At 54.8% G+C, this 12388-nt stretch overlaps 1 protein-coding gene across 1 annotated transcript; it reads left to right on the top strand.

Annotated features, from left to right (window-relative positions):
• The first annotated feature begins 141 nt into the window (after positions 1 to 141).
• Positions 142 to 9596, top strand: ARPC4 (actin related protein 2/3 complex subunit 4). Its single transcript, XM_075550439.1, has 6 exons — positions 142 to 344; positions 4266 to 4384; positions 5421 to 5532; positions 6540 to 6635; positions 7530 to 7700; positions 9270 to 9596. The coding sequence occupies exons 1-6, from the start codon at positions 342 to 344 to the stop codon at positions 9273 to 9275; spliced, it is 507 nt and encodes a 168-aa protein (XP_075406554.1). The 5' UTR covers positions 142 to 341; the 3' UTR covers positions 9276 to 9596.
• The last annotated feature ends 2792 nt before the right edge of the window (positions 9597 to 12388 follow it).

The raw sequence follows: 12388 nt of genomic DNA on the forward strand, positions 1-12388 counted from the left end.
CCAACTGGCGCTTGGGCTGTACCATTGCATGACGACGGGGAGAGGAGGTGGCTAAGGCGACAAGACAGTCGAAGACATCAGCGAGAGCGGCGTGGGTACCCAGAGAGTCCCGACGGCCTATGTATCACTTGTAGAGCCTAATCATTCCAAGATCGATCCTGCAGGAAAAATTTCCCGAGGGTTCCAGCGTTCCTAGACGTCCAGTTCCCCCCGCTCGGCAGCAGAGATGGTATCGTCCGGAAGACCGGGCGGAGACTGCGGCTGCGCTACTCCAGAAAGGGCAGGCGTCGCGGGGCCGGCCACTTCCGCACTTCCGCTTTCCGGCCCAGCCAGCCTCCGCGATGGTGAGACCGGGGCCCGCAGTCAGGGACCCCCGCCGCCGCTCCACGCCAGGGCTCTGGGTCGGGAGATGCGGCTCTGCAGCCGAGAAGCGCGGCACGAGGGATGCGGGGGTCCCTGGCCTTGGGTGCACGAAGAGGCTGGGAGGAGGGTGGGGCGCGCTGGGTGCGGGAGGAGGGGGCCCCGGTCGCGGGGGACGCACTGGAAAGAGGCAGATCTTGTGTAATCGGGGGCCCCCTCGCGAGGCAGGTAGGGGATCCTGTGAGGCATGGAAGAAGCCGGAAGTGGGGTTTCCCAGAGTTGTGTAGCATCTCGGGGGCACGTAGTAGGTTTCATAGCCTTCCTGTAGTAGGCGGGGGTGGGGTTAGGGGTGGGGGGTTGAGACCTGTAGAAAGGCCGGCTCTGTGTGTGGAATAGAGCTTCTCCAAGTACATGCACTCTGCTCTCCTGGTTGGGAGGGGTCCACACTTCCGTATCCGCTCTCCTGGGCACCTCCTGCTGCCTCTGCCCCACTGAAGGGTCTCTGGTGTTGCCTTCACCCAGGCCCTGCCCTGGTGCAAACCAAACCGTGTTGTCAGCCTGACTGTAGGATGTAGTGGTGCTGCAGCCTCCCTCCCCTTTATAGGTGTAGGTTCCCGCACCTTGCCCTCCTGTACACGACCTGGTGGGACCTGTTTTGGGCCTATGGCTTTGATGCCCCTCTATGTGCTAGGGTGACCCTTAAATCGGCCTCCCTCCTGGTCACTTACCAGGTTTGCCTGGGAATCGCGATGACATTGGGAAAGCAGGTCTCCAGATCAAAACCCATCATCTCCCCTCCTAAACTCGCGTGCGCTCTCTCGGATTCTCTGCTACCTTTGCCCTCTGACCTTAGCTGGAAGTCAGAGGGTTCTTTTTTGGACTGCATTTTCCCTCATTGCCTTCTCTTGAAAAACAAGTGTATTGAGGTGTTAGGGGAAACGATGCCGGTTTTATTTAGAGACGGACAGGTGTAATCAGGTTGCCCCACCCCACCCAAAAAAACGTACCCCCTTTTAGGTTTAGATAAAGAAATAGCTTCTGTTGAGTTGACTCCAACTTAACAGCAGCCTGATGTACAACAGAAGCAAAGTGGCCTGGTTCTGTGTAACACAGCCCCCTGCTTGACCATGCTGGACCTTCCAACTGGTTCACCCTGGTTGATGGAAGCATTTATCAGAGGGACTCACATTATTTTTAATGTCCTGAACTGGAATGGGAAAAATGACTGGTCGAAGGAAGCCCTGCTTGAATCTGAGTCTCCTTAGAACATAGAACACCGGGCATCTTGCCTAGCAGCCAGATCTCCCGCCAAGTTGAAAATATGCCCCTGCTCAAAGATGGTGCTGCTTTGAACGTGTTGACCTCTACTCAAAACAGAAACAAACTCAGTGCCATCAGGTCGACGCTAACTCATAGCAAGGACCCTGGAGATCTGGGTAGAACTGCCCCTGTGGGTTTCCAAGACTGTAACTCATTGTGGGAGTAGAAAGGCCTATGATGTCCACAGTTGTGACTGTAATCCAGTGTCTTGACGCAAGCTCCAGAAAGGGCTCGTTGTACCTCCTCCTCGCCTCCCTGTCAAGGTCTTCGACCTGTAGTTTTTGGGCATTCCAGATCACCCCAAGCTTGGAGATTAGGATCTGTATCGGTTTTGCTTTGAATGGCCCAGGTTCTTGGGCTGTCTCCCTGAGGGTCTTGCTGGCCCTCGAGTTCACTAACCGTGTGGTCTGATCTCTTCCTCTAGCTATTTTTCATCCTGATGACATGTTAGACAGTGTTTTGTTGTGAGCACCGGTGGCACAGTGGTTTCATGTTGAGCTGCTAACCAAAAGGTCAGCTGTTCGAAACCACCAGCTGCTCCCAAGGGAGAAAGGTGGGGCTTTCCACTCCCAAAAATGGTACCGTTCTCAGAAACCCTGCCGTACAGGGTCGCCGTGAGACAGCATCAACTTGATGGCACTGAGTGTGTTTTTTTTGGTTTGATAAGGTTTTTGTGGTTGGTTTTGGGGAGTGAATCACCAGACCTTTTCTCCTCTGTCTTAACTGGAAGCTTGTACGGAGACTGTCTACTGTGGGTTATCCTGTTCCTATGGGAGGTCCTGGCACCACAGGACAACACACCAATGCATGGGGATTTTTAAGCTCAGCGTCTATGAATGTAGACAAACTACATGGTTGTGTAACCACTACTGGTAGCAGTCAACGTTTAGAATATTTCCGCCGTCCCCAAAAGTTCCTGAAAACCCCTTCCAGCTCAGTTCTTTACTCACCCAGTTTAGGCCACCACTGATTATTTTGGGCTTCTTGCATGTACTATGACAGATTTGAAAGTTGTCCATGGGGTAGGTATCCTGGTGGGCACACGGTGTGCTGGGGGATGCCCCTTGCTTGCACTGTGTTCTGCCTCTGTTGATTCTTCCCTTTCATTTCTGACAGCCCCGGTCCAGGCTCCCTGCAGCTCGGGCTGCACCACCCTTTCTGCCGTGGGTCTCACTTCCCTCTCTCATCCCTTCCTGACTGAGCTGCCCTGCAACTTCCTCCTCACCGTCCCCACAGAAAGCAGCTCCCTAGCTTGGCCTTCTAGAGCTCTGCCAGCTCGCATCTTCCAGGCTGCTTCCTGTGGACAGCGTCACTGTACTTACCCCTCCGGGGGCTGTCACTACCCTTTTGTGTTCTCTTGCCTTTGTCGAAGTTATCCCCACACTCATTGTGTCTGCAGCGACTGAGTACGGCTCTTTGTATGCATCAGCTTCTGAGCTTGGAACAGGGTATAGAAATGTGTCTCCACCAGCCTGGCCCACTTCACAGGCCTTAGGGTTTGGGAGAGACAGACTGCAGGAGACATGGAGGCTGTCTTGCAGATTGTAATAAATACTGTGAGGGAGGAACACCAGTGGCGTGAGATTGAGTTCAAGGGTCCCTACACTAGAGGAAAGGCCTTGGAGGAAAGGGGGCTCTTCCTTGCGAGGCTTCGCAAAGAAAGGGGAGAAATGCTGGCCAGTCGCTGCATGGGCCTGTGCAGCAGCCCTGAGGTGAGGGGACAGCTTGTTTCTGGGCTAGGCCAGTGTGGCTGGAAGCTGCGCTCTCCACTAGGCGTGGCCTTGCCCTGCCTTTTCTCAAAAGAGCCTGCTAATCCCGGCTTCCTCTTCAAACTGAGCTCAGTCTCTCCTGCAAGTGTCAACGACTAGTAAGTCACGTTTCTTAGTAGCGTTTCCGCCTCTGCCTCCCCTACTAGGTTGTGTTCTTTTGAGGAGGGTACAGGTGGCTTGGGTCAGCTGAAGTCCAGCCCCTAGCCCTGTGCCCCTGGCAGCTGGCAGTGTGACATTAGCCCTCACTTGCAAACAGGTCCGAGGTGTGAACCCCCAGCATGTCCATTGCGTGCCTCTGTAACGATGGCGACTGGGGAATCCCGCAGAGTGAGCGGTCTGTCCCTGGGGCTGCTGTGTGGCCCACCCGACTCGATGGCAGAAGCAGCCCCTCAGAGCCCGGCACACAGTGGTGGGTTTGCGCAGTGGCGGGCTCCGTGCCCAGCTTGAGGACAATCGGCTGGGTGCCTCTCGACCAGAGCTGCCCAGCTTCACACTGCACAGCAGGGCTGGGTACCTAATGCTCTGTTGTGGAGTCTGCACATTAGACCCCATGGATGTTAGCTCTCACACCCGCACCCTTGTGACAAAAGTACTTTAATACTCCCAAATGTCCCCTGGGGCACCCCCGCCATGCTTTGAGAACCTGTTTGTTATAGTCCCTGTAGTGTCTGAGAGCCAGGCACCCCTTGAGCAAGGCCCCCGATACTGCCGGTACAGTATGTGCTGGAGCAGGGGCCCACCTAGGGCTTGAGTGGGAGGGGCGGTTTTATGGACACTGATCCCCGCCTCCGCCCCATTCTGTTTTTTTCCCTACAGACTGCCACTCTCCGCCCCTACCTGAGTGCCGTGCGAGCCACGCTGCAGGCGGCCCTCTGCCTGGAGAACTTCTCCTCCCAGGTCGTGGAGCGGCACAACAAGCCCGAGGTGGAAGTCAGGTAGGGACAGCAAGGTTGCTGGGGTTGAGTGGTGGAGCCCCAGCAGGGGGTGCAGGATGCCATCAGCCCGTGCATGCGTGCCTGCCCTGGGTGTCAGGACAGAACGCTCCTCCCCAGGTCTTCCGCCTCTCAGATTCCAGTTCAGAGGAGTCACTGGGTTGGCAGGGGAGCAGCGCCCCGGAAGTGAGGCTGACTGACCTCGATGGGACTCTGTAGCCTGGGACTGTGTGCCTGTGTCTCCCTCCTGGGGTGTTACTGAACCTGGTGACAGTCCCAGGAGAGGAAGGAGCCAGCCGCTGTCTGGGCTGCTAGCACCGGGCTCTTCTCACTTACAGACTCAGCTGTTCCCCGACACTACCGCCTTAGGCCCTTTACTTCTTAGTTCACACCTTCTACTCCTAGCCCTTCTGGGGGTTTTGGGGTGTAATTTCAGAGTTTGTAAGTAAATTTCTTTCCCCCTTAAACGTACCTGGGGTCACCAGCAGTGTTAGTCACCACAGTACCTAGGTGTGTTTGACTACAAGAAAGTGTTAGACTGTGCCAGGCTCACGTGTGAGCACCAGCCAATACAGGAGGCGACCCCTGCCCCCGCCAGGTCTGTGTGGTCCAGAGTAAACCAATCTGGATTGGTGACTGCCCTTGACCCTAAGGCACGCTCTTTTCATCTCTCACTCTGTAGATGGTGTACAGGCTTGCCAGTAGTGCCAGTAAGACTTAGCATGTGTAGAATTCCTATTTTGTGCTGGGCACGCCAGTGGACATTTGAGGCTCCCTTTGGCCTCCCTTCATTCTCACAGTGAGCTAGTAGGAGTCAGAGTCACTGTGTACAGACGTACCTTGCCCGAGAGAAAGTAAGAGGCCTGATTTCAAAGCCTTTCACCCTGACTCCAGCGCGGGGCCCTCACTGCTAGAGAACGCACTTGACAGCCCCCGTTTAACAGCATCTAGCTTGTGAGGTGCTCGGATCTACTGGGGGGTGTTTCCCTGGGTGCTGTGCCCTTCTGTCGTCCAGAGACCTCTGTGACTCTGTTTCTAGGAGTAGCAAAGAGCTCCTGTTGCAGCCGGTAACCATCAGCAGGAATGAGAAGGAAAAGGTTCTGATCGAGGGCTCCATCAACTCTGTCCGGGTCAGCATCGCAGTGAAACAGGTGAACGCACCACCCAGTCCTTGCCTCCCCAGGGGCTCAGAGGTAGACATCCTCTGCCCAGCCTGGCACTCCCACCCACGAGGTGAATGTGGCCCAGCAAGGGTGCAGGAAGCTAGGCTCCCCTGGGATGGGCCCACTCAGTCACAAAGGAAGCAAGAACCACCCAACTCCCAGGCCTTGGGGTGGGGAGAATGCCCGTCCATAGCAGCCAGTGAGGAGGTCTAGTTGGGGCAAGGAAACAGGAGCAGTCCCCAGTGGATGCACGCACAGACAGCAAACCACCGCTGGGACCTTACCTCATAGGCTTCTCAGAGGGGCTGCCATCCCCATCATCTTTGCCAAATCCATGGCAGTCTGGATGGTCATTTACTTAATAGATTCCTTTAAATGAGCTTGCTTTCTTTTACTTAAACTTTGCAAAAGAAACTTTATATCCCTACTTTAACTAGAAACACAGTATCACTAGCCACAAATGAGGGCGGCTCTGAAAATAAACACAGTGAAACAAAATGCGGTGTTCAATCCAGCCTAGGCCCTGTGCGGCCCACTCTGGCAAAAGTAGAGGTCAAGGAGAACACACCGGTGCCCCGCTGCAGAGCCCTACCTTTGGTCGTTGAACACAGAGAAGGAACGTGGGGGCTGGTTTGGTGTTACCGTAGAGACCACCCGAGCATCTCTGCTAGCCCTGCTGGTAGATGCTGCCCTCTGAGAAACACAGCAGTAGTGAGAGGAGGGAGAGACAGGCAGACGGGGACACAGCTGTGAATGTGAGTAGGCTGGAAGGAGCTGGCAGACTCGGGTCTAGGTTGAGTGTAGGCAGGATGGTGGTTGAGTAGGAGAGGCCCTGCTCCATCCCTTGTTCAGTTAAAACCAGTTCCCTCGCATGTCCACGTTCAGCCAGTGATGGCTCCTAGTGGCCAACTCTCCTGCCTCCACCGAACCTGGGGGAGTGTGGAGTCAGGTTTCTGTTGGCTGAGGGAAATTTCCTTCTTTTTTACTCTCAACAGGCTGACGAGATTGAGAAGATTTTGTGCCACAAGTTTATGCGCTTCATGATGATGAGAGCAGAGAATTTTTTTATCCTCCGTAGGAAGCCAGTGGAGGTGAGGCTGGGTCTGGGGCTTTTGGTGAGGCTTCTGCCACGGCCCAGCCACGGGGTCTGAGCGCGCAGGCGCTCGCTCGCGCAGGGCCCTGTGAGGATTGGTTGCAGACCCAGGATGGCTGGTGCTCTGGCTGCAGGGCACCCATTGACTTAGTTGAGTGTTGGCCTCATCTCAGCTGGAGTGGGAGTGAAATGAGTCAGAAGCACAGAAGACACTCAGGTCCACCTCAGCCGTGGACAAGGCCCAAAAGAATGACGTGTTTCTCATCTTCCCCGAGCCAACAGCCTAGCAGCACAAAGAGCAGAATCAGGACTTCTTAGCTCTGTCCTCAGCTGAGAATCTCTGAGAGCCGCAGGAGATGTTGGTCTGGCTTGATAACTGAACCCTCTCCACTCTTCCCTGAGAAAGGCGCACCAGTCCCCAGTAAGCGGCAGTGCCAGGCAGGGCCGACTGGGCCAGCGGCAGCATGCTCACCAAGTTCTTTGTCCTGAGCCACTCTCTGTCCTGGGTCTGAGCCCTGGGGCCACACTGAACAGACACAGTTGCACCCTCAGGCGATTGCGTACCTCAGTCCCATCCCTCCGCATCCGCTCTTCTGTAGACAAACTGTTCCCTGGTTTGCTTAGTGTGTCTGACTCATTCAGAAGGCAGCTGTTTGTGCCGTAGATTGTCTTCTCAAGGCATCTGCTGTACACAGATTTCACAGCCGGTTTAGTCAAGCAGGTGTCGGGGAAGGGCCCCAGCCAGAGCCTGAGTCGGGGTGTGGAGCTTGGGAGCTTGTCACACCAGCTGGAAGCATGTGGACACGTGCCGGTGTTGAGGGAACACGGCCCTGGAAGTGCCCCGTAACGCTCATCCCCTCCTGTGCCCCCTCCCTGCCATCTCCCTTCCCAGGGGTATGACATCAGCTTCCTGATCACCAACTTCCACACCGAGCAGATGTACAAGCACAAGCTGGTGGACTTTGTGATCCACTTCATGGAGGAGATCGACAAAGAGATCAGCGAGATGAAGCTGTCGGTTAACGCCCGAGCGCGCATCGTGGCTGAGGAGTTTCTCAAGAATGTGAGTGGGGCCTTCGAGCTGCCCTCTCTGGAGGAGGAGCCGTGGCATGGGGTGTGCTGGGAACCAGCATCTGCTCAGGTGTTGGGGTGTCCGGTGGCCTCCAGGTCGCGGGTATTTTTGGCCTATCAACGACCCATTCAGCCTTGAGAGCTCGGAGCCATTTTCTGTTTCTAGGTGTCCGTGGCACCCATTTTGGGAGTGACTCCCTTCCACTCCCCTCAGTGTACACAGTCTTTCTCTCTAGTTCAAACCCAGGTTCCACAGAGGTCTGTCTGAGTTTACTTGGCACACAGGTCAGTTAGTCGTAACGTGATTCTACTTTTCAGGCAGTCTGAAACGGTGGCCTCGAGTGTCTGTCTGTCTGTCTGTCGGGGATGAGGCATGCTGTGCTATGCCTTAAAGTTCCTGAAGACCCTGCCGTGCTAAAGGAAAGGAGTGCGCTTTTCGGACAAGGAGGATTTGTGTACTTTGAGGAACTGAAGACAGAGTAGCTCTTGTGTTGGCATTCAGGACCTGCGTCTTGTCTTCTTCCAAACAGCCTTTGGTTTGTTGCCGTCTTCTACTCTGAGCTGACTCTCTGATCCCTAGTTGGTTGGCTTCCAGAGCACGCCCACCCAGCCCGGGAGCAGCTCCGATTCCTGCGCATGGAAATCACACCCAGTTCCCTGGGGCTGCCAGGCTAGAATGTAGCTACACGGTGGGCCCAGGATCTTGTGGCAGTTCACACCCCACTGACTGCCTCCTCTTCCTCCCCACTTCACACCCTCAGTTAGAAGGGGAGGGTGGCGGTTGACTGTTCAGTGGGGTGGAGTGCAAAGCCTAGCCCTGGGCACCCGTTACATTGTCTAGAAATGAGAACACCTGCAGACGCCTGCTTCTCTGTGAAAAGGAGCTCGTGTCCTAATTTGACGTTGGGCTCCCTCCTCCAGCAGCCATGTAGTGACTGTGATCGTTGCATTTCCACATGAGACTTAAGAACCCAGCTGGAAAACGAGTGTTCACAAGACTGAGGGAGAGAGGATTGGGGAGCAAGTCTGCCGTGGCCTCGTGGTTCCTCTCACTTTCAAAGACCCCCGCCGGGTCTGCATGTGGCACGTTTGAGAAGTTAGCCGTGGACTCGGCACACACTGTGTGCCGAGCGCTGCTGTTGGGTGGGCGGTGGTGGGCCTCTCTGGCCACGGACCAAAGCTCGGTACTCCTCTTGGCTTCATGGCAGCTAGCTGAGGGTAGAGAGGACCTCGAGGGCCTGTTCTAGTTGGGGAAGGACCAGAGCTTCATAGAAAGTTCCCGGTTCTGACCCTCATGACCCCTCCAAGGCACGCAGGCAGCCTCACCTGAGCCCCGGAAGCAGGACACTGGGTCATGCAGAAGGCAAGGGGGACTGTGGAGGAGCCTGTGTCGCCCTTAAATGTTCTGCCTGCTCTCCTGCAAGGGCCACATCCCTGCCCTTCCACCAGGTGTCCCGGGACCCAGCCTTGCCCCTCAGCTGAGCACAGCCTCATCAGCTCCTCCCTCGCGCAGCCAGCCCCGGTGTAGTAATAACCACAACTCTTCTACTTCTCTCAACAGTTTTAAACCATCTGGCTGGATCACGTGGCCTGCCCCTCTGCCTCCCCCACATCTCTGCGAAGGCGTCCTGGAGTTATTTCTTGGAGCCAAGATGGCAGCTGAAGCGGGGAGCTGGGTTTGGGGTGGGCGCTAGATGAGGGAGAGGGGGTGGCGTGGCATGCTTGCTAGCTGGGCAAGAAAGCAGCCATGGACCTACCTGCCCCAAGGCCACGTGTGCCTGGTCATGCTGGCTTCTGACGTGCAGTCCCCTGGGCCGGGACAGGTTTTTTGTTTTGTTTTGTTTTGAATATCTTGAAACTTAAACTCTGTGCTTGTAGGAGACTGTAACCGTTTGTTTTGTCTTGTTTTGTTTTTTAAACAAACAACCTCCAGTGACTGTGACTGGTCCCAGTGAATGTACCTTATTGGTCGCTGTGGGTCTGGGCGGGCCTGGAGCCAGAAAGCGACTACTGTTCCTCTTATCACCCCAGGTGGGGAGGGCGCATGCAGACACTGGCTCCTCTCCCTGCCCGCCTACTTGGGTCCAGACGGAAGCTGTGAGGGCCCTCTGCTAGCCTTCTGAGCGCGCCCTGAAGATGGCCACGTGGCACTGTTGGGAACAAGGGCTCAAGCAGTGGCTACCAGCTATGCTTGGGAGCTGGGGCCTGAGAGCCAGACCACCTCTGACCACAGGGGCCCTTGGCGCTCAGTCTCACCCTGTCTGCCAGTGCAGGACCTGCTGGTGATGGAGAGGCGGGCGCTCCACAGCCCAGTCCTGGCCTTCCTCCCTCACTCCCACGCTCGCTGTACTGTCTCCTAGCTGGTGGCTCCTCCCTTCCTTAATTAAAATACCTTCTTGCCCTTTGGGGGCTGCATGAGGTCTGTGCTCTGCGTGTCTGTATGAAAGGAGGGGAGCAGGAGACCGGAGGCTTGCAGCTGGTACTTGTCAGATCCTGATGCCATCCCCGCCAAAGGCTGGCCCCTTCTCGCACGCGGGCTAGGCGGCATCTCCTTGGGGGCCTGCGCCTCTGGGTCCACCCCATCCTTCCCTGTTCGGGATGTGCTGTTGACCCCCACCAGAGAGCAAGAGGTCCCCTTGAGGGGCTGTAGCACACGCGGTTTGTGAAATTAATTCACATGGGCCTTTGAAATCCAGCTTCTCATAATCATAAGTGACTGCGGCCCCACAGCCGAGGACAGACGTGGAACATGTCCGTCATCACAAAGGTCTGGTCCACGGGTGGGGCCTCGGAGTGGAAAAAGGAAAAATAAAAGTCCTTGAGTTTGTGGTCCAACTTGTGTGGCTGCATTTGAGCCAGTTATTTACATTGTGTGCATTGATCATCCGTCTGACGAGAGAATGTAGGCGGCGTGGCACCGCACATTTCCAGCAGGCCCTCTTCCCACCAGCGTGGTATCTGAGCGCTGTGGTGACAACCACAGGCGGCCCACCTTCGCCCTGCCGGTGAAAAAAACTAGGTGGGTAAATTGGTGGGGTCGGGGGTGGTCCTGGGAGGTCAGGAGAAGTGGGTGTTAGGAAAAGTTTCAAGAGGAGGGGATCTTAGAGCTGAACTTTGGAAAACGTTTTCTCCATCCTGTTGATGGGGTTCTTTTGGAATGGTAAGGTTTTTTGTTTTTTTTTTCTTCTTTTACATTTTATTAGGGACTCATACAACTCTTACCACAATCCATACATATACATACATCAATTGTATAAAGCACATCCATACATTCCCTGCCCCAATCATTCTCAAGGCATTTGCTCTCCACTTAAGCCCCTTGCATCAGGTCCTCTTTTTTTCCCCCCCTCCCTCCCCATTCCCCCCTCCCTCATATGCCCTTGGTAATTTATACATCGTTATTTTGTCATATCTTGCCCTATCCGGAGTCTCCCTTCCCCCCTTCTCTGCTGTCCCTCTCCCAGGGAAGAGGTCACATGTGGATCCTTGTAATCAGTTCCCCCTTTCCAACCCACTCACCCTCCACTCTCCCAGCATCGTCCCTCACACCCTTGGTCCTGAAGGTATCATCCACCCTGGATTCCCTGTACCTCCAACCCTCATATGCACCAGTGTACAGCCCCTGTCCTATCCAGCCCTGCAGGTAAGGTTTTTTTTTAGTGCTTTTAAAATAATATCTTGAAATGAAACCCTGAAACGGGTGGGTGGTGGATTTACAAGTTCCATTCAGTAATTCACACCCATTTTATTTATTGCAATCCCCTTGATGTACCCGGATTACCTGGGTATTGCCTCTCGTGTTTCCCGTTTGTGCTTCTGCTGCCCCTTCTGCACTTTGCCCTTGGGTCTGTGCTGCCCTTGTAATCTCAGGAGGTTGGTTATTCCAGGGAGCAATAACATCCGTAGTGATCATGGCCTGAGGGCCGAGTCAGGGCTTCTGCTGGTCAGTTACACTAGTAAGCCCAGGCTGGTTTCTTTTTAAATATGCTTTGGCATTTTGTTTTTTTGTAATTATTGTAATAGTTTTGTTGACATATCTTATACCAGGGATCCTCAAAACTACGGCCCTCGGGCCACATGCAGCCCGCTGAGGATATTAATCTGGCCCGCCGGGTGTTTGCCCTGTTTGTTTGTTGTTATTTTTTTACTTCAAAATAAGATAGGTGCAGTGTGCATAGGAATTTGTTCATAGTTTTTTTAAAAAAAAACTAGTCTGGCCCTCCAATGGGTCTGAGGGACAGTCAATTGACCCCCTGTTTAAAAAGTTTGAGGACCCCTGCCTTATACAATCAAGTTTATCCATTCACATACAATTGTGTTCACTGCCATCAAATGGAGTCACAGTCATCAGTGCTGTCAGCACCACACCCACCCACCCCCACAGTACCCAGAGCCCTCTGCTCCAAGGTGATCTCTGCCAGCAGGTGGGGGTGGCACCAGCTCATTCTGAGTCAGTTGTGTGAGCTGTTCTTAAAGGGGTAGCTGTCACTCCCTTTGTGACATTGCCTCTGTGACCTCCGTCCCATGTGCAGTTGCAGTTAGATGTGCCCGATGGAGCACATGGCTGTGCTCTGGGAATGCCGATGGTTCTCACAGCGAAGGTGGATGCTCAGAAGGGTATGGCACGTGGTCACGCAGCCGCCCCCACAAGATGGCACCCCCCTGGTGCACTGACCAGAT

The sequence above is a fragment of the Tenrec ecaudatus genome, chromosome 5, assembly GCF_050624435.1.
Source record: "Tenrec ecaudatus isolate mTenEca1 chromosome 5, mTenEca1.hap1, whole genome shotgun sequence".
NCBI lineage: Eukaryota > Metazoa > Chordata > Mammalia > Afrosoricida > Tenrecidae > Tenrec > Tenrec ecaudatus.

Excerpts from the sequence above, each read along its gene's own strand:
- ARPC4 (XM_075550439.1), top strand. Across the intron at positions 5,533-6,539 it reads TCAGCATCGCAGTGAAACAG|GCTGACGAGATTGAGAAGAT; the intron begins GTGAACGCACCA and ends TACTCTCAACAG. Across the intron at positions 6,636-7,529 it reads TCCGTAGGAAGCCAGTGGAG|GGGTATGACATCAGCTTCCT; the intron begins GTGAGGCTGGGT and ends CTCCCTTCCCAG.